Source organism: Anas platyrhynchos, chromosome 1 (genome assembly GCF_047663525.1).
Source record: "Anas platyrhynchos isolate ZD024472 breed Pekin duck chromosome 1, IASCAAS_PekinDuck_T2T, whole genome shotgun sequence".
Taxonomy (NCBI): Eukaryota; Metazoa; Chordata; class Aves; order Anseriformes; family Anatidae; genus Anas; species Anas platyrhynchos.
Window position 1 is genome coordinate 77823224 of NC_092587.1, and position 21131 is coordinate 77844354.

General features: G+C 45.3%; 1 protein-coding gene and 1 long non-coding RNA gene across 5 annotated transcripts in view; one reads left to right on the top strand and one right to left on the bottom strand.

Moving 5' to 3' along the window:
- The first annotated feature begins 7626 nt into the window (after positions 1 to 7626).
- On the top strand, positions 7627 to 14838 carry LOC101800449 (uncharacterized). 3 transcript variants are annotated; one of them, XR_011811446.1, is made up of 3 exons: positions 7884 to 8070; positions 8169 to 9579; positions 12445 to 14838. XR_011811446.1 is itself a non-coding variant. In XM_027449936.3 (2 exons), the coding sequence occupies exon 2, from the start codon at positions 8180 to 8182 to the stop codon at positions 9164 to 9166; it is 987 nt and encodes a 328-aa protein (XP_027305737.2). In that variant the 5' UTR covers positions 7627 to 7782; positions 8169 to 8179; the 3' UTR covers positions 9167 to 12404. The 3 variants fall into 3 exon arrangements, 2 of the variants coding, with proteins under 2 accessions (XP_027305737.2, XP_027305736.2); XM_027449936.3 differs by lacking the exons at positions 7884 to 8070; positions 12445 to 14838 and adding an exon at positions 7627 to 7782 and having other exon boundaries at positions 8169 to 12404; XM_027449935.3 differs by lacking the exon at positions 12445 to 14838 and having other exon boundaries at positions 8169 to 12404.
- The window catches only part of LOC101799909 (uncharacterized), an 87543-nt gene continuing 78458 nt past the window's right edge, over positions 12047 to 21131 (bottom strand). The window contains exon 8 of one of the 2 annotated variants that reach the window (XR_011811449.1): positions 12047 to 12131. This is a non-coding gene — a long non-coding RNA (uncharacterized lncRNA). Of the gene's footprint in view, positions 12135 to 21131 lie in introns of both variants that reach the window. The other variant, XR_005263551.2, reaches the window with a different exon arrangement.

The window sequence follows — 21131 nt, forward strand, 5'->3', positions numbered from 1 at the left end:
GTCCTAGCAGGGATAGGCTTTGATAAGATGTTTTACATGTGGGCAGGCTGGCCACTTTGAATAGGAATATCCGGAGTGGAAGAAGGAGGAAAGAAGGAAAATGGAATGAAATGTGGTATACTGATATGTTGTTTTAGCATCCTGGAGGGAGAAAGGTATGGAATTAAGTTGGCCCTTGACTGAGACTTTGGTGAAAGTACAGGCTGTAGAAAGAAAGATAGAAAGAAGTGTTTTTAAAAAAAAAAAAAAAAAAAAAAAAGAGTCTACTGAAGGTGTTAAAGGTGTGGTATGTAGCAGTTGACAGAGCTGTTTGAAGTTGAATGAGCAGGGAAAGGGGATGTAGGCATTATCTAAGTAACAGTCTAGAAGTTTTGGTATATTTGCATATTTGCTGTGGTGTTTGGTCAGTTTCCCAAGCATCAGGGAGGGGGGACGGTGGGGGGGAACAGCCTGCTCCACCAGGGGCCTCTCCAGAGGCCGCTGGGGGGGCTTTGGCTCCAGCGCCTGGAGCGCCTCCTCCCCCTCCTTCTGCACTGACTTTGGTGTCTGCGGGGGGGGGGGGGGGGGGGGGGTTTCTCGCTCTCCCAACTGCTGTTGAGCAGCAGGTTTTTGTTTGTTTCTTTGTTTGTTTGCTTTTGTGGATGTGCTCTCACAGAGGCACAGACTGTGTTGCTTATGGCTTGGCTCTGGGCAGCAGTGGGCCCCTTTGGGGCCAGATGAAATTGTCCTTTATCTGCCTCGGGGAGGCTTCTGGGTTTTTCTCACAGGGGCTGCCACTGCAGTTTCCCCCGTCCCCCCACTCACAGCCCCCGAACCTTGCCATCAAACCCAATACACTGGGGAACAGCTAGGTCATTACTGACTTGTAAAGTATCAGGGATTAAATTAACTAATGAAACCCTAAAAAGTGATGGGGGCAGAAGGGGCTGGGATAACAGTGCCACTTTTGGGGGATACCAAGCTAAGACTAGGGGATAAAATGATCACTGGGTAATTATTGTATGTACCCAAGGCAGGGACTAACTTGTTGGGAAGGGATTTGATGATTAAATTGGGCATTCAAATAGTAAATTGTTAGACTGGAATAACAGTGTTATTAATGGAGTGCTCTCTGGCCCTGAGAGCAAACATACATGTATATTCACCTCTGACTGGAAAGACCCTGAAATGGGGGCGGAAGCAACAATATAGGTGGACAATTTTACCTCAGGGGTTTACAGGGCCACCTATCTATTTGGGTAAGTTCTAAAAAAGATTTTGGAGCAATTACAACCTCCTAAGGAGGTATTAATGTTAACAAATATGTGGATCATTTTCTATTGTCAGGACAGGAGAAAAGAGTTGTAAAGAAAGCTACTAACAAGCTATTCAACTTTCTGGGAAAGCAGGGCTTGGGAGTATTGAAAAATAAATTACAATATGGAGAAAGAGAAGTCAGGTATTTAAGGCATCTAACGTCTGAAGGAAAACAAAGAATAAATGCAGAGAGAATTCAGGGAATTGTTGAAAATTAAGAAAGAACTAAAAAGTTTTAAAAGAAAGATTTTTTTTAAGGAATCAGGAGCCATGAAGTCTGAAGGAAAATGGATACTCCCTGATGGGAGAGAAATGCTGAATAAAGTGGTAATGAGGCAAATATTAACTGTTTTACATCAAAAGAGTCATTGGGAGGTGCAAGCGATGTGTGATGTTGTGCTAAGAAGGTATGTCTGTGTAGGAATATACACTTTAGTGAAGCACATATGCAGAGGATGTACCATATGTCAAAAGGTAAATAAAAAGGTCTTCTGTAACCCATCTAGAAGAGGACGGGAGCCAGGGATTTGACCTTTCCAAAGTATACAGGTAGACTTTACTGAGTTACTTGTTTGTCCTAATTGACCACTTAACTGGATGGGTGTAAAGCTTTACTGCAAGGGTTAAAGCAGGCCTTAGAGATTGAGTGCGATTTTCACAGCCCCTAGCACCCCTCCTCTTCTGGGAAGGTGGAGCGAATGAACCAGACATTAAAGAAGTAATTAACTAAATTAGTGTTAGAAACCCCACTTCCTTGGGTAAAATGCTTACTCCTACAGGTTCAAACAGCACCAAGAAAGGATATAGGAATTTCACCATATGAGATGCTGTTCAGATTGCCATATCTGGGCAGAAGGGATGAGATACCACAATTCAAAACAAGAGAGTTTTCTTAAGAGAGTATTCTGAGGTTGTCCTCTTCTTTGTCATTTCTCAGGACCTGTGGGTTGTTGGCTCAAACCCCACCTTTGGAATTCCCCATTCACCACCATCACCCAGGAAACCGGGTCCTGATTCAGACCTGGAAAGAGTCAACTCCGGCCTGAATGGGAAGGACAATTACTAACCACTGAAACAGCCGTAAGAACTGTGGAAAAAGGTTGGACTCACTATAGTCGAGTGAAGGCATCCATCAACGCTAGTACCTGGGAAGCTGTTCCTACAAAAGACTTGTTGGAAGTTGAAATTGAAGAGAAAAATCTCATAGTGGACTCTGAGCAGGATAAGAGCTTACGATTGTAAACTAACCTTTTGTTTTCATGGGTAACTAATGACTGTGACTTGTGATTGAGAGAAAGGATGGACCTATAACGAATTGCAGTGGTCCCAAGGGGGGGTTGTTATAGTAGTAGTGTACATCTTATTTTTTGTATCAATAATTATTTGGAAACCTAAGGTTTAAAAATAATGACAGGGAAAAATTGATTACTTGATTGAATTGTTTTTAGTGATTCTAGGCCTCAGAGAAGGCCTCGGTCAATTGGCAACTTGGAAAAGGCATGACCAGATAATAGCAAAAACGGGATACCTCATCATAATATGGGTGACTGTGACAGAGGGTTATGTACCACAATCTGTCATGTTTGATGTTTGTGAGGTGTTAGCTTGTGGAGATTTAAATGCCCAATGACAACTGGGAGAGACCCAACAGCCAAATTGAGAATAGCTGTATGGAAACAATCCTCTATTGCCATCAGAGAAAGGAAGAAACTCAAGGAGAAAACAGGAGAGAAAACAGGAGGCCCTCTGAAATGTGGCAGTTCAAACATCTGAGATTCAAACAGGGTATGGGGATGTGAATGCCTGGATAGAATGGGTCAAATATACCATCCAGAGTCTTAACCGTAGCTATTGCTATGCTTGTGCCTCGGGATGACCGATTGCCCAGATAGTGCCCTTCCCATGGGGGTGGACCAAAGACTCCCAAGGGATGCGATGTATGATTGCATTGTACCAAGAAAAGACTGCCTGGGGAAATGAGGCCTGTAAGTCTCTCTTTGCTGTTCCTTGCATGATAACAATATCGCGGTTCCCCCTGCATTCTCTACAGCTATAGGTAACCATACAGCTTGCCTCTCACGGCAGGGTGTGAGTGCTACCTGGCATCTGGGAGAATTTGCCTTGTGCTACCAAGGACTTGATGGGAAACTGCTCAAGACTAGAGATCTCCAGGGCAGATCTCTGGTGGTATGGTGGAGGGAAGATCTTATGGTCCACCCTACCATCTAATTGGGAAGGCACTTGTGCACTTGTTCAATTAGCTATACCCTTCACCCTGGCATTTGAAAGAGAAACATCACAAATACCCAGAAGAAGTAAAAGAAGCTTAGGAATATCATTTGATGATAGAGTATACATAGATTCTATTGGGGTACCTAGAGGAGTTCCGGATGAACATAAAGCCAGAAATCAAATTGCTGCAGGGTTTGAGTCACTGTTCTGGTGGGTAACAATCAATAAAAATGTGGATTGGATTAATTATATCTATTATAATCAGCAGAGATTCATCAAATATACCAGGGATGCAATAAGAGGAATTGCTGAACAACTAGATGCCACCAGCAAAATGGCTTGGGAAAACAGGGTATCATTAGATATGATGCTCGCGGAGGAAGGAGGTGTGTGTGTGATACTGAGCAACCATTGCTGCACTTTTACACCCAACAATACTGTCCCAGATGGCTCAGTAACTAGAGCATTGCAAGGGCTTACCACCCTTGCCAGTGAATTGGCAGAAAAAGTAGGCATATTTACATCCTTGATCATAGTTGTAGGAGTTTTGACAGCCATTGGTTGCTGCATTATCCCCTGTGTAAGAGGACTAGTACAGTGGTTAACTGAAACCGCACTATTGAAACAAATGACCAGGGAGCTACCATCTCACTCAGATAAGGTGATAATGAGGAAATGGAAAGCAAAGAAAGCAAAGAAGAAGAAGAAATCTACCAAATTACACCTTAGAGACAGGTTTTGCAAAAATCAACAGTTTATAAAAAAAGAAAAGGGGGGAATTGTGGGAATAGAAATGTTATTTTTGCAGAGTTACATTGTTTAGAAGGAGGGAATGTGGTACTGAGATATGCTTACAGTGATAAGAAAGCTTAGCAGGCGACCTTGTAAAATGCAGACAACCAGACTCCTTAGGACAATTAGGTGAAAATCACGGTGTCAAGTCAAGTCAGATAAGTGAAGAAACATTACCACTTCAAGCAGTAAAAATGTCAAAAGAAATTTGAAATTTAACAGGCCAGCAACTGAAGGCCATGCATTGTTTGTGAAGCATCAGATAGATTGTGAACCTGGATTACCCACTCATTGGGGAAACAGGGGAGGGTCCTGCCATCAAAAGGTATATAAACTGTGTTTTGGAACTAGTAGATGAGCTCTCTCCTGCTTGTGGGGTGCCCGCCATTGCAATCACGAATAAATTACTACTTCACTGAGATCCTCGCCTGAGCCTAAGTTATTGGCTACGGAGTGTTTCTCACAGGAGCAATCCCACTGCAACCTTGTCATTTTTCGTTGCAGAGTCCCACACCTTGACCTCAGTTTGGTCCGATATTTCAGGCTCATAAACTGTCCTATTGTTAATAAGGAGAATAAGCTGTAAGGTTACCAGGACAGTCTTTGTTCCTAAGGACGTATGATTCCCCATAATGCACAACTGCTTACCAGCGAGAGGCAGTTGTGTGCACAGGTCCACTTCTCTCAGCTCAAGCTTCTCTCCAGCTCCAGCACACCTGTTTCCAGCGACTTTCAGTACGAGCTTCTCTGAGCAGTTTGCTGAGTTTGGCTGAACCTATCTTCATGCGGGCAGGCTCCCTTCTCTCCACAGCAGTTCTTTTCAAAACAACTTAATTGGTCAAACAACTTTGAATGTAACAACAACAGCAAACACCCAGAAACATCCATGCCTTAGCGGCTGGAGAACAAGAAACTGGAGACTGCATGGAGTCTCCTGAATCACCCTTCTTTGTTCCCTCTAGACTCTTTTATATTCCTGATGGCCTCATCGTTAAGAGTCTAATGTTATCTCAACCATGGGGCTTTCCAACCCACATGGCCACACTCCCAAATCTCCCCCTTCTTTATTAATATCAACCATTTTTCTCGACACGAATTACCACTCCATATATAACACTGACCATAAAATTATACATTTTTCATTCCACCTTATTGGTAAGGATCAAGTGTTCCTATTCCTCTGTGTGAGGTACAAATTCTGTGTCCAACACTTGAGTTTGTTTAACAGATTTAATGGACTAATATCACAAGGTGGATAGAGGTTTCTCAGCTAGTGTGTCTTTTGTAGCAACAGATCCAAAATTTGCCTTCCCATACAGACAAGTGCACATCAGTGGACAGAAGGAAACCTGCCATCAACATCACTAATGCAAATGAAAAAAGGGAAACTGGCTTGAAGACCAGTATCCTTCCAACTGTGAGACCTAGACAGCCACAGCTGATGGCCAAATCCCTGTGATGAATCGTATACTGAGAACCACGGCAAATCACTACACTTGACACTACAAATTATTTTTAAAAAGGCAGAGTAATCTGCACAGAAATTCCAATTCCACAGACATCTTATCAAGTCTGGAATAAGCAAAGGTATTAATGAATAAATAGAAAGTTTGATTCAATATTTGACAGAATAATGACACTGAAAACTCGTGTATTAAATTAATAAATGCATGTTAACTTATACAATCATTTGCAATATGTAGTGTAGTCTCATTAACAACAACAGAAAAAAGTATTTGGTGAAAAGGTTACTCTTAGTCTTATATTTCTTAATGGTCACCAAACAATGAGAATGCATCCTTACGGTAGGGAAGAAAATGCTTAAAACGTATGGTAGGATTAATATCACTTACTTAATTCAAATTTGCTCACTTGGTGATTTAAATTACGATTAAAACATTACTGTAAATTATTTTAGTATGAATTAAACTACTATAAATTATTCACAGCAAACTATCCTGCTGTCATTCTCCAGCCCTTTATTGCTATTATTCTGATGATGGTGATCTCTGTGAGTGTTATGTTTCAAAGCTTTTAATAATGCCTCCCTGGCCATGTTCCCAGCTTTTCCTCACCAGGTGAACGACTGGCTTCATCATTTCCATTTCCTTCAGCCATGCCACTGCAAGCACATTTCTGAGCAACAAAAACATTCCCAAGCAACTGTAGACCCTATTCCTTTTTGCCTTCACCTTTTGTAATGTTGATGTCCTTCTACCTTAGAATTAGTATCGGATTTTACATTGGCATGTAAATATGCATATAACCTCCCCCCTCCCCCCTTCTCCCCCCCCCCCCCCCCCCCCCCCCCGTGCTGTATTTCTAGAGTTCTAGAGCTGCTTACTGGCAATTGGATCACAGGATCACAGGTTCTATTTTCCCTGTTTATGATTATTTTCCAGGGAGGCATCTCAAGAACCAGATTTCCAATGTGTGGAGGACAGACTGAACACAATTGCTACCACATTTTACTACTTCCCCCTTAAACTATATTTTTTTCAGAATTTTAAGCTGTGTTCCCTCGCAGCCACTGTGAAAAGTCTTAAGCAATATCTTTTCCCTCCTACAGCTGACTTTACCTGGCATTGTGCAGGTACATACCTCACTGATCCTTCTTCCATCTCGTGCAAACACATTTTCATATTTACACACCTTAATTTCTCCCTTCCAGTCGCTAATCAGAAGATGATTACCTCAATGAGACAAAATTTGAGTATTGGATCTGCATAACAACTACTAAAAAGAGGTGTTTAAAAGTGACTGGGAATAAATCAGAAAACAATTCAGCAAGCATGGTAGGGACAACAGAATTGTATTCCCACTGTATCACAACGGAAGGAAAAACTCTGATAAGCTTGTTTAAGGGCACGAAAGCACAGAAAAATCGTTGTTTTTTTCTGCTTTGAGTAGCTGTGGAATATGCCAGCATTTAAGGCAAATAATTTATCAGTCATAGTAATTTTTTCGTGAATATTCATGTAGGTATTTGAGCATACAGAGGCAAGCATCAGTTCGGGTTCTGCAAATTCTCGCATCCAGAGCCAAAACCAGGCATGCCTTGTCATTTTGGTTCACTCAATCCTTCCAGATGATGTGCCTCAACTGCAGGAAAGATTCATGAAAATCCATGAAATCACCTATTGTGATTATTTTATATTTATGCTCACTTCCCATGTGCTCCAAGTTTTCTTTAATCAAAACAGCCCCCATTCCTCATCTATGAACAGTATAGGAACACGTCAGGAATATCTGGGAACAGAGAAACGTGCAGGAGGAAACAGATACAAAGACATGCTGGGAAACATTATGTGAAAGCAAAACGAAAAACGGGGAACGCCCCGCTGCGGACGGAGGCAGGGAGCGAAGAAGGGGTTGTCGCCGCCGTGCGGGCCGGGCCGGGCCGGGCCGGGCCGGGCCGGGCCGGGCAGCGGCCCCCGGGGCCCTCCCGCAGCCGGAGCCGCGGTGAGGAGCGCGGCGGGGCCGCTGCGGGTGCGGCCGGGCCCGGGGCGGCGAGGCCGGGCGGCCGCCTGCCGGGAGCCGCAGGAAGTGGCGGCGGGGCGGGCGGGGATGCGGGCGGGCCCCGGGCGGGGGGAGGAGGGGTCGGCGGGCGGCCGGGGACCGGGCTCGGCTTCCCCGCGGCGGCTGGGCCCCGGCTGTGCGCTCCCCTCCTCGCCCCGCACGGCCCCGAGCCCGCTGCTGCCCGACCCTGGGAGAAGCCCCCGGCTCCGGGGGACGGATGGAGCCGGGAAGGTGGATGGGGAAGGGGGGGCGCGGGAGGGGGTTAAAGGTGTGGGCTGGGCAGCGGAGGGGGTCAGCTGTGTGTCTGATGTCTGCTTCTGGCCCCGCAGGTGATGGGAGCATGAGTGAGAATGAGGAGAACCTCCACCAGGATGGTCCGGAGACAGCCGAACCCTGTGGGGCCGTTTCGGACTTTTTCATGAGGGAAGCTTCCCCTGCGGGCTGCCACCAGGAGATAGCCTGTCCGAGGCCAGACCTCCTCTCTGCAGAGACAAGGCCGGAGAAGAGTCCACGCTGCGGCTTCCGAAAGCGTAAGGAGACTGTGGTGCACCAGAGAGCATTCATGGGAGAGAAACCATACATCTGCATCGAGTGCGGGCAGAGCTTCAACCGCAGCTCAGACCTGATCCGCCACCAGAGGATCCACACCGGGGAGAAGCCGTATGTGTGTGCTGACTGCGGGAAGAGCTTCAGCCGCCGCTCACACCTCATCCAGCACCAGCGCATCCACACAGGCGAGCGGCCGTACCAATGCAAGGACTGTGGGAAGAGCTTCAGCCAGAGCACCCACCTGGTGCAGCACCAGCGCAACCACACTGGCGAGCGGCCTTATGTGTGTGCCAAGTGTGGGAGGAACTTCTACCAAAACTCAGGCCTGCTCCGCCATGCCAACTTTCATACAGGAGAAAAACCCTACAAGTGCTCCCAGTGTGGGAAGCGCTTCAGTGACAGTTCCAACCTCATTGCCCACCAGCGGCTCCACACAGGCGAGAAGCCCTACAAGTGTACTGACTGCAACAAGTGTTTCAGTGAGAGCTCTAAGCTGGTCATCCACCGTCGTGTCCACACGGGTGAGAAGCCTTATTTGTGTCCTGACTGTGGGAAGAGTTTCAGCCAGCGTTCGCACCTTGTCCAGCACCGTCGCACCCACACTGGGGAGAAGCCCTACAAGTGTGCCGAGTGTGGGACCTGCTTCAGTGACAACTCTACCCTCATCCGGCACCGTCGTACCCACACTGGGGAAAAACCTTTTAAGTGCTCCCACTGCGGGAAGAGCTTTAGTCGCAACTCCTACTTAGTCTCCCACCAGCGGGTGCACGTGTGGTAGGCAGCATCACTTGGTGTGGTCTGGGGATGATCCCAGATGCAACTCCTAATCCAGGCCTGTCCCAAATGTGCCTAAGGGACAAGGGGGAAGACAAGGGCCTCATGTGACTACAAGGCCTCTGAATTGTAGGCAGCTGGCCGGAATAATGCTTTTGGACTGGGTTGCCCTTTTCAGTCACCTCCTTCTCCCAAAGCACCTCAGGCATGGACAGAGATTGAGCAGTGGTTGTGATGGGTGGTTTTGCATCCCAAAGCCCTGTCATCCTCCTTCCCCGGTGCTAGAGTTGGATTCCACCCATCAGGCAGCCAAAGTGCAAATGTGTTCTTCCACCTCCCAGTAAAAACTATCTGGGAACCTGAAGGGAGGATGTGCAATGTCAGGTCATGTGAGGAAAAGCTGCTTGATCACGCAATGTATGTATACATGGTCATGTCAGGGGAAATAAGGTGGGAGGTAAGGTCCTTGAGTGTCTGCTTAAGGAGCTTTGTTCCACACACAGCTGAAATGTTGTGACCTGTATAGAATGTGTAGACATACCTGGAGAAGGAAGGCATGCCTATGAATGTTTACTGCAAATGCTGCTGGGATGGTAGGGACACGGCTTATTCTGGAATCTCAAAACTGGTAGGTAACTGATGTAGAAAACTATCAGACCCGGAAGCTTTAAAAAAAAGTCAGAATTGTACTTGCTGCTGCTAAGACTTTGGTACACAACTTGACAGGTGTATGGAGGTCACCTCTGAGTTTGTACCGGTACCCTTTTTGTTCTGCAGAATTCGGATTCACATGTTTGGTTCAAGTGGGTTGGTGTAAGCTGTGCTGTAAAATGGGACAGAACAACCTGAGAATGACCTGATTCCCTTCAAGTATTTCTCATGTCCCATTTTGACCAGTGTGTGTGCATATGAATAACATCTATATGTATATATTCATATATGTATGAACTAGCTTTTATATCAAGTATCTTCACACGTGAGCATTCACACATGTACACACGTTGGCAGTGGTCAAAATGGCCAACTGTATGACACTACACCATATCAGTACTTCTCAAAACACTGAGCATACTGTATTTACTAGCATTTCTCAATAAGAAGTGGTGAGAAATAGGTTTTGTACCAAAACATCTGAATTTTCATATCAGGACATTCAGTTTTACACTGATTACTTTGTGTGTTTGTGTAAAAGATATGCAATAGTGTTCTTTTATTTATATAAAAACGTGTGGCCCTTATGGTTGCAAAGAATGGCTTATACATGTCATTCAGATTAGTGCTCACCCCCTCACTTTACACAGGTACATATCAGTGGCAGCTGTAGGATGTTCCCCCGTCATGGTTCTAACTACAAGGAATTGCAGTGCAACACTTTACATGGTTTATTTTTAGACTGTCTTACTGATACTGCTAGAGCTTAGGAAAGATTTCTGGTTTTGTCATATATCTTACTAGTCCTGCAGCTGGCTCTGTGGCTTCGGTATATCTGTGGAAAAAGGAATGCAGACTGAAGCCAGTGAGAAGACTGGGGCTGTGGTGCGGAAGAAACGAAGGAAATGAAGGAGATCCATAGATCTGAGCAACTGTTGGTTAGGGATGCTTGTGAATGGCTTTCTCTCCAGAACTTGCTACTCTGCAAAGTAGCCCAAGGTTCACAGGGATCCTTTGCAAACCCCAGGACACTTCTTGACACTCATCTGCTGATAAAATGATGTTTCGCTACATTTTAAAATAAAGAAACTGTAGGAAGAGCATGAAATTGTTTGCAGCTGGTAGAGTAACAAGGCACCTTTATGTCTTTTGTGTGCAGCCGCTCAGGGAAGTAGGAGGAGCTTTCTGAAATGGAGTGGGCTTTGTTTACACAGGAACCCAAAGACTTCATTTGCAAATGCACTTTTTTTTTTTTTTTTTTTTTTTTTTTAATGAAGTGCTTCAAACCAATGACTTCCTGATTTTTGTTCTGCTTTTGGAAAGTGTCTTCTGGAAAGTGAAAAGTGACTAATGGTCATTTAGTTGGTTCCAGAAGTTTCAAGATTTTTATTTGCTAGCAGATTTTCAGAAAGGATACTACAGTTCTCAGTTGGTAGGCTCATTTTAAACTGAATTCAAAGGTCATTCTGCGGTCTAGCTGTAGAGCTGATCAATTTGTATGAACTTGTCTCATTCCAGTTTATTTTTTGTAAAAGAAATCTACAGCCCTACAAATATCTGTCTGGATGAGAAGTCCCCTTTGCCAGGGAATGGCATCCTGTGGACGCGACTTTTCTGTTGGGAATCTGAATGGAATCACCGTAGCAGATCTATGAAATCAAACCTGAGTCTGCACATAGCTGAGCTCAACTCAGAAGGAAACCCTTGCATCAAGACAGTGGTTTGAGAAGCCAACTGCCCCTCAACTATGCCTTCGCAGCAGTCCTTACAGCATTTATTCTCCCTCTACACACTTTGTGAAGTGCTGTGTGTACCTAACAGTGTTCTATAAATTAAAAGGGTTGATAAACATTTATTTATGAGATCTTTATTAACTTACTTAAAACTGCCTGTCAAATCAAAGTGACCTTAGGGTTCACAGCACATAGCTGGTACAGTAATCTTAGTGGCTAGGATTGGATTGCTCACCAGTGTAAGCACATTTCTGGAGTTCCACTCCACAGCCACTGCTAGTTTTCCCTGTTCAGTGTCACTTGGCAGAAATAATTCACTTCTCCCGCTGGTCTGCCCTTTACTGTTTGTGAACCTCTAGTTTGAGAGGAGAATCTGGGCAGCACCCTTTCTTCGTTATTGCAAATGTTAGAGAGTATCTTCCTCTTCCAGGAATTTAATTGCTTTGTGGGCAGCACAAACTCACAGGCCAAATTCGGAGGACAGAGGTATGGCATCTGCATAAGGTCAAGAACCGGTAGGTTTATTTTCACAGCAGCTAGCTCACTGGCTTCTCTAACAGCCGTCTCCTCCATCGTAATGGGAGTCTACTGGAAAAAAAAAAAAAAAAAAAAAAAAGGTAATTAGCTACTATAATTGCAGCAGACCAGCAGACCATCCCTAGCACACTCCATTCCAAATCCACAGTCACCAGCTGGTGCCCAGATCCTGCTGCCAGTTGAGGGAGCTCTGTAGAATACTGTAAATTCCTGTTGTGCTGTTGGTGCTTAGATACTATGATGATACTATGGCACTTTAGAAATACCTAAGATAAACAAATGGATGAATGATGTCTCTGAAATAAAATTTTTCACCCTGGTTTTCCTTGTTATTCTGTTTGTTTTCTTTCTTTCTCCCCAGAATGGCCTCCCAACCATCACAGTTTCTTGGCCCCTGGCAGGACCAGATGTGGAAATAAATGTGTCATTCTTCACAGAGGGATGACTATTACATAGCAGAGCTTCTGTGTAATGCAAATAAGAATCTAGAGGTGAGGGATGTTCTTGGAATTGGTCTTCATTTTCATCAGACCTGCATGGATCTGAAAAGCCAGAGCGTGGCACATACTGTTTACTATTCCTATACAAGAGAAAGTGGCAGAACCTCATTCTGGAGTAACGTACCAACCTGCTGTTAGATGAACCTGGTTCTGTCAGAGCTGTCTGCAGCTCTAAGGAGAGTTTTTCCCTAGTTCTGTCACCTGGGTTGTATGGGATCCAGTTTTCCAATTCCTTGCAAACAATGGATATATAATGGTAATTGAAATACAACTTATATCTTCCACTTTTTTTTTTTTTTTTTTTTTTTTTTTTTTGTGGCAGGGAAAAAACATATCTTTTGATTTTGAACAGGATGTGTGTTTTGTGTGTTTAATAAACTTTTAACAGTATTTAATGTGTAATCTCTAAAACAATTTTTAGATATATCAAACAAACAGAACTGCATGCACACCAAGCCCTGTTCTTTGTAGTCCTGTTTCCCCTTTGTCTCAACAACACTGGTCTGAATACAACCAGAGACAGTAGCAGGAGTTCCCATTTCTGAAAAAAATGTAAATAGAAGATATTTTAGGACATAGAGCAGAACAGAGGCCAAAAGAGGTTTTTCTGCTTATGGCTCCCTAAGATCCAAAGGGCCTTTAGCCTTTCTATGCCAAACCTAAACTTCATATATCTCATAAGTCAGTTGGGCCACCTCTCAACCATCCCCTCCCTTCTCTCATTCAAGTGGTTGCTGGCTTTGTTCACAGAAAATGCATAAATACTCTTGGTAACACTGCCCTGCAGTCTCAATAGACCTTGGCAGCTGGTTGCTCTTCTCACAGACCTGATCTGTTTGAGATGCTTATTCACATGACAGGTAGGAGAGCTTAGGAACAAAGCAGACTTTTTAGGGAAAGCAAAATTTTCCCCTTTCTTCCTGAGGCTAGCTATGGAGGAATCAGAAATACGGGGATAGTTCAAAAGGAATGGTTTGTGTGAAATATTTTCTATTAGATTAAACAATATAGAAAAATTCATGCTGAAGGTGCTGTTACTGCTGTACTTTAATTCTCAAAAAGTTTTTTTATAAAAAGGTATTTTAAATGAAGTTGTGCTGTTTCATGGCTTACATTTAACTACAATTTCAGGGTAACACAGGCTGACCTAACTGGCTACTCTTTCTATTGTACTATGTTAACCATGTTATAATTACTATGCCTAGCTTGTATGCGTCTTAAAACTTTTTTTTTTTTTTTTTTTCTGTATTCATCATGTAATCAAATACTGTTTCTGCCCTCTATAGGCAGAATCTTACCCAATAGTACCAACAGTTGTTATTTTAGGCATACTAGTAAAGCCAAACAAACAACCCCCCCAGATTTGTTTGTTAGTACCTTAGGCTGAGGTCTGGTAAGTACTCTTAAGCAGACCTTATTTGCAGCTGCTCCTTGAAAGTGCATTCCTGTTCTCTCCTGCCCTGACAGCCATGTGTTTCTGGCCACTCTGTGCTGGCGCTGTTGATGCTCTAGCAGCATAATAAACAGTGGGGGATCTGATTGCCCAGATGTTTTTCTGCTAGATCAATTCTTCAATTGGATGTCAAGGCTAGTGCTGCTTAGAAGAAACTTGCCTGAGCAGCCCCATGGACAGGCAATTCAAAATATTTCTAGCACTTTACCGTCCTGTTTGCAAACCTGCCTGGCTTGGTTGCACAGCCTAGAGGAATTGACTACAGTGACTTTCTTGTGAAGGAACAAAGCTGCTCACAGAACTCTCAATAGACTATGCGAGGAGTAACCAAAAATGGCTTTACTGCTTGGAAATGCAGCTGCTTTGAGCAATGACAAAGCTTCCTCAGGAAGCGTTTCTCTGGTAATAGTGCAAGCATATCTGCCTATGCCCCTTTCCTGAGCATGAATAAGTGTTATAATGGCATAACATTACTAGGAAGGGTAATAAAGTCAAAGTAAAGGCGTCTCTAAGCATTTTGTTTTCTCAGGGGTGAAGGGTGAACCACATCACCACATGAAGGAAAGGATTAGAAGAAGTTGAAATGCAATGAACTGCTAGGAAGAAAGATGAAAGATTGAGGAGCTGGATTCTCTACACCTGAGACTGCTGGGAAAACTAGATACTTTGGAGAGGATAACAGCTGTATGTGAGAAGAGTCATCATCCTCCAGTTCCCCAGACAATTGCTCCCTCATATATGGACCTTTTTTTTTTTTTTTTTTTTTTTTTTTTTCCTGCTACTGGTCATATATTGCTTTGGGCAACTACCTGCTCTGTCTCTACTTCAAGCTGACCTTCACGGAAATACTGCTAAATTCTACCTAGCTGTAGTTCAGGAGGGTGCACTTTCCTGTCTTTCAGCAGAGAACCACAGAGGAGGATCCTGTGTCATTGTTCCTCACAAAAGAGCAGCCTCTCTGTGCTTAACCCATATGACCCAAAAGTACATATAACACATACCTCACCTGCTTTTTATGAAAGGCAGAGATTTTGACAGACCAATGTCATTTGATCTGCCTCTTCCCAGCCATTGCAGAAGATCTTTGGTACTAGGACAGGGACTGATAAATTGCTTCCCACAGCTCTGCACCTGGCTGTTGCGTTTAAAAAGACGTCTCTGCTGGGCCGCCAATTTCATTTATTGTCTGATTTCTTTAACAGCTGAACTTCCATTTTTCTCTATGCCTTCAGGCAGGCAGAAATACCAAGTAAAACATAGTTTATGTATACTATGCTTTAGGGAGATTGTAGGCATCTGCTGAATTCACTGGATGTATGATCAAACCATATGTGACCCTAGGGTCAAACTGGAAAACACAAGCTGCCTTGTTCAAAAGAGATCTTTTAATAATTGTCACAAGAAGGGAAAAAGTAACACAATGGGAATGTGGTGGGGTTGAACAGAACATTTTTTTCTTGTGTCTAAAGAAATAAGAGTTAAAATCATGGAACACTGGTCCTCACATTCTTAGATATGTGAAAAAAAAAGTCAGAATATGATGGTATTTGTCCTGTACCCTTGAAATCTAAGCAGTTGCTTAGCACAATGGACATTGATGTTGCATCTCAGGCTTACTCTAAGCACAGAGGTTGCTGTGAGCTCATTCAGTGCAACTCAGTCACTTGCTTTCATTGGGGGTAATATGTGATGTAGCTGCACGTCTAGGTACAATCTAGTATCCTGGGGAGGAGTGTGTGCTATGTGATGTTGCTGCTAACATTAATATAACTGTGGGTTTCAACTGGACCTTCTATCTGAGTGCGCACAGAGCAAGTAACACATGTGAAGAAAGGGTGAATTCCTGTCACTGGAAATGTAACCCAAGAAGATCCGAAAATTCCTCAGGCTCCGAAGCTCTCAAGGTTTCACCTTCATTGCTATCAGTGCTTGAGCCAGCCAGCTCCCAGCAGGGGCATTCCTGGGAAGGATGCTGTGAAGTGCCAAGTCCCAAGTAGGAGGGGAGAAAAAGGAAATGCCTGATATTTATAAATATTCATCCCAGGAGGCAAGAACTATGAACTGCAGAGAAAGGCCAGAAGAAACACAGATATGGCCTGGAATAAAAGACAATTAATAATTACAGATGTTCCTCTCTAAGCATGTAAGTAGATGAAGATCACCTCACTTCTAGTGTGACCACATAGGCTGGTGCTGGCACTTGCCAGCAGCTGTTTTGTTTTTCTAGAGCTGAGAAGAAGAGGTATTCTTCTGGAATACATCAACAGATTGATACTTCACTCTGTGACACTAAACTATTAGACATGTATCTGTGAAGAATATCTTATTTGGTGCTAGCATAGCCCCCATACCTGCAGTGTCCTTCCAGCACTTAAAAAACATGGTAACCCTTTCCCTAATCCATAGAATAAACAACATACACCCACCAAGCAATTTAGAGTATGCTATCATTAGCTTTTGCTGCAAACCCATCGTGTCAAGGACTGCTAAAGTAAAGCTCATGTGAAGAGATTTTGTGATAGTGACTGTGCATGGTGAAGTTTGCTCTCTTGTCACATATGACCATGGTCAAAGGATTCCTCTCTCCTCATTCACAAGGCTCCTTCAACTGGCTGAAAAGCTGACATTTCTTGTAGAAAATAAGTATCTCTGAAGCTGCACTTTCTTGCCTTCCTGCAACTGCTCAGTTCTCGCTGACTTGTGAGCAGACTACATTGGACGATGGAAGCTTTTGCCATCCCCAGCCACTCACTGGGTTATTTTTAACTTGGACAGCTTCCCTGATCCAGGGCTCAGTACAGCTCCCCAAACAGCAGTGCTGGCACATGTGAGGGAATAATGCAGTCTGGGGATGGTGGTCACAAACATCCAGAGAGCTCAGTGGTTCCTGAAGTTGGTACTACCACCATGCAATCCACATCATGAAACAACTGCCTTGGTGGAGCAGCAACAATCAAAGAAAAAGCAGAGAAAAGGCATAAAAAGAGCTGCTGTCCTGTGTCATGTTTTTTTGTTGTTTAATGCACACAATAAATATTTCCAAGGAAGGAGGACCAGCTTATGAATTCTATTTTCTACAAGTACATTACACAGCTGGAATTAGTGCTCCTCTCTTGCTAAGGATCTTCAAGCAGCAGAGCTGTACTGTAGGTGTTTTACCCTGCTCCTCTCACTGAGGCAGTGGCTCCACCTGCATGTTCTTCAAAAGTGGTATCAGTTTGAGGGTCCCTCTCCTCTCCCATTGCCCTCTGTGGTCAGGCATTCCCATGCTCCGCTGACTGTGCTAGGGCAGCTGTATGTGCAACCACATCATGACGCAGATCGGAAAATGTCAGCGACTGAAGAGTAATAGTCCCCCACAATACGCTTGGTTATTTTTAGCCACATCAGCCCCTGATCCAACTCACTGTGCAGACACACAAACAGCTGTGTCAGTAGGACAGAGGGAAAATATTTGAGGGGAGAGGAAGCTTAGACTAGTTTAATCATCATTGGTACCAAACAGGAAACCACAGCCAGGAACAATTACTTTAAATGCCCAGCAGCAGTTATTAAAACATCTCTACAGCCACCTGTCTTACTCCTTGTGTAAGAAACAAGGCCTAGGGAAATTCACAGGTCTATACTGCAGAAGGAAACTAGCATTGTGCCTGGTTTTAACTGCAACTTTCCTGATAAATCAAAGGAATCTAAAGGAAAAGAGCCTATAAAGTCTGCTGTTAGGGCTAGCAGCTAGGTTTCCTTATAGCTTGCCTACCTGCTTGCAGTTTTTTTAGCCTGTGTGCTTAAATGTCAAGCCTTGCAGAGATCAAAGCTTGCCATCTTAGTACATTGTCTGGACTCCAACCATGAACAGTTATATAGAACTGTGCAAAATGTGTTTAGAAATTGCAGTACAGACGACCTGCCATCCTTTCATATTAACTCAAGGCTTGCTTTCCAATGTTGGGAGTGTTGCAGCAGAAAAAAACCAACCAACCAACCAAACAAAAAAACCAAGCAAACAACAAACAAACAACAACAAACAAACAGCAACAAAAAACATTGCATCTTCTCTGCTCCCTGCTTCTGCAAATTAATGTTGTTTCCTTGCAGGTACCTAGGGCCCAGAGTAGCCCTGACTGCTTCTTCCTCCACCTGGTACACACTTTGAAATTGGATAGATGAAGAAAAATCCTCCCTGAGCTGTGGCAGGGTGGCTTTTTCTCACATGCTGCTGCCTTGACCTGAAAGTTTGTTTTCTTGTCAGAGGCAGCTGGATGTTACATATACGTTACATGCCACAGCAGAGAAGGGTAATCCCAGGGGCATGGAGCTAGGGCATGGAGCATGCAGGGAAGGGAGAAGAGGATGGGGTAGCTGCCTGGTGCAGTGTTCCACCAGCCAGAGCCAGAGCAAGGCTGGGAGAAAAGAGCAGAAGCACTGGTCAGTTGTCACCTGGCTCACCAACACCTCCTGGGGGGTTTGGCTGCGAGAGGGTCTGGTCTGGTGCTGATGCAGCAGCATTAGATAACAATTTGTCTAATCCACAAAATCCACAGTACACCAAAAAGGCTTAAATTATAGTTGGCCAGATCCTGCTGACACATTAGAAAGTGGTCAAATGACATGTCTGGTCACACATGCTAAATACCGACCACTGTCAAAAGATAATAATTCAGAAACAAATCAGAAGATGACATGGAAAATATAATTAACAATCTAGAGACTTATTAAGAAACAAAAAAATCCTCTTAGTCAGTTAAAATCACTTACTAGGGTACATGACAGAGTGCCTCAGCAGCTACTGCTGCTGCCGGCAAGGAGTGATTGGGGTTATTGACAGATGAAGGCTGTGCTCCACCCAAAGGCACAAATACAGAAAGGACATCATGGAACAGTGACTTCTGCCTAGACTCCACTCAAAATAGCATATAGTGCTGTCAGACGGAGAAGAAATGCCACAGCAATGACGGGTCAGCGAAACACCTGACTGACTGCAACACTTGTTTGAAGACAGTAGTAAAAAGGGGCCAGCAGGGCCCGAGCGGGCGGCTCCGGTCAGCGGCGCTCCCCGAGCTCGGCGGCGGCGAGCGGGCTGCTGGGGCCCGGCCTGAGGCGCGGCGTCGCTCCGCCCGCGTCCCCTGGGCCGGGCCGGGCGCGGGCTCATCCCCACCGCCCCGCTGCCAACGGCGCCGGCAACGGCCACCGCAAGCCCGCTCCGGACCCGTTCCACGGCCCGGCTGCGCCCGCGTGGAGGCGGTGGAGAGCAGAGCAGGCGCGCTGGGGAAAGTGAGGTCTCCAGGAAGCGGCTGCCAGCACGGCCCTGCCCCTCCGGCGGGAGGGGCGGGCCAGGGGCGCGGCCACAGGCAGCGTACCTGGCTTAGCGCCTGCAAGCGCTGAAATGTGATTGCTGTCCCCCAAAATGGTGTGCCTGACGGCCTGCACACGTGCACGAGCCCGAGTCCTTTGCAAAGGGTGTCATGTAAAACAAAAAGGAAGTGTACACTGAAGGATTGGAGAAGCGGACAGCAGGAGCCAGATTACAATCATAGAATAGTTACTGTTGGAACAGACCTCCAAGATCACAGTTCAACCATCCCGCTACTACCAACGTCACACACCAAACGATGTCCCTAAGCGCCAGGTCCAACCCCTCCTTAAACACCTCCAGGGATGGCGACTCCACCAGATTGCTGGGCAACTCAATCCAGTGCCTCACTACTTTTTCTGAGAATAAATGTATTCTAATTTCCAACCTACACCTTCCCTGGTGCAAGAGGAGGCCATCGCTACAGTCCTATCGCTACATTCCTGGTAGAATTGCAAGTCTCTGCTGAGCCTCATCTTCTCCAGGCTAAATAACACCAGTTCTCCCAGCCACTCCTCACAGGACTCGTGTTCAGGCCTTCCACCAGCTTCATAGCCTTTATCTGGACACACTCAAGGGCCACAGTGTCCTTCTTGCACTAAGTAAAAGGAGGTTGTGAAGGACGAGGAGGAGGAGGACGTTTCCTACCCTGACTTTGTGATTTCTGTGATTCTGTGATTCTGATTCTGTGATTCTGTGATTCTGCGATTCAGATTCTGTGATTCTGTGATTCTGTGATTTGAGCACGGGCTTCTGAAAAACATAAACAGGTCCTTGCAATCTCCCTGACTCTGTGGCTGTTTTTCTTCCTGGCCACCTTGCTCTCTGTGCCCCTGAGAAGGGCATGGTGGTATCAATGACCTTGAGCCCAGAGATGTCAGGAGCAATTGCCAGGAACCAGGTGTGTAAAGGTGGCTTCTGTGGGATGGTCAGGTCACGAGCGCTGCCCACCACTCATACATGTAGTTCTAGTTCCGTTTGTGACTCAGTAGGACCATACACCGTGGCTCTGTAAGGCAGCAGCTGGCTAGTCCTGGCATCATCATGACTCCCTGGTATACGTTGCCTGTCCCCTGATTGACTGGCTTGCGATTGTTAGCTGTTTTGCAACAATTACGTCATAAAGACAGGGTGTGCCTAATCCCTATCTAAGGGCCGAAGGGTGGCAGTGGGAGGCAGAGCGTTTGGGATGGCACATGGTGCAGCAGCTGGAAGAGGGAGAGGGAGAGCAAGAGGGAGAGGAAGAGGGAGAGGCAGAGGCAGAGGCAGAGGAAGAGGAAGAGGCAGAGGCAGAGGCAGAGGGAGAGGGAGAGAAAGAAGAAGAGGAAGAGGAAGAGGAAGAGGAAGAGGAAGAGGAAGGGGAAGAGGAAGAGGAAGAGGAAGAGGAAGAGGAAGAGGAAGAGGAAGAGGAAGAGGAAGAGGAGGCAGAAGAGGAGACAGAGGAGACAGAGGAGGAGGGAGAGAGAGAGGAGGAGGGAGAGGGAGAGAAAGAAAAAAGGGAGAGAAGGAGGAGCGAAAGGAGGAGGAGGATGACGATAACAAAAAGAACAAGGAGGCAGAGGTGGAAATGGTCATGGAGGAGGAGAAGAAGGAGGAGGTGGAGGTGGGGGCGGCAGCAGACAACGAGGAGAAAAATAGGTGGTGTTGGAGGCGGCAGCAGTGTTGGCTGTGGTGCTGGTGAAGGAGGCGGCAGCCGTAGTGGCGACGGTGGAGGAATAGGTGACAGAAGAGCAGGTGGTGGAGGA

Bases quoted from the DNA above. Each gene is read 5' to 3' on its own strand.
- LOC101800449 (XM_027449936.3), top strand. From the start codon at position 8,180: ATGAGTGAGAATGAGGAGAACCTCCACCAGGATGGTCCGGAGACAGCC.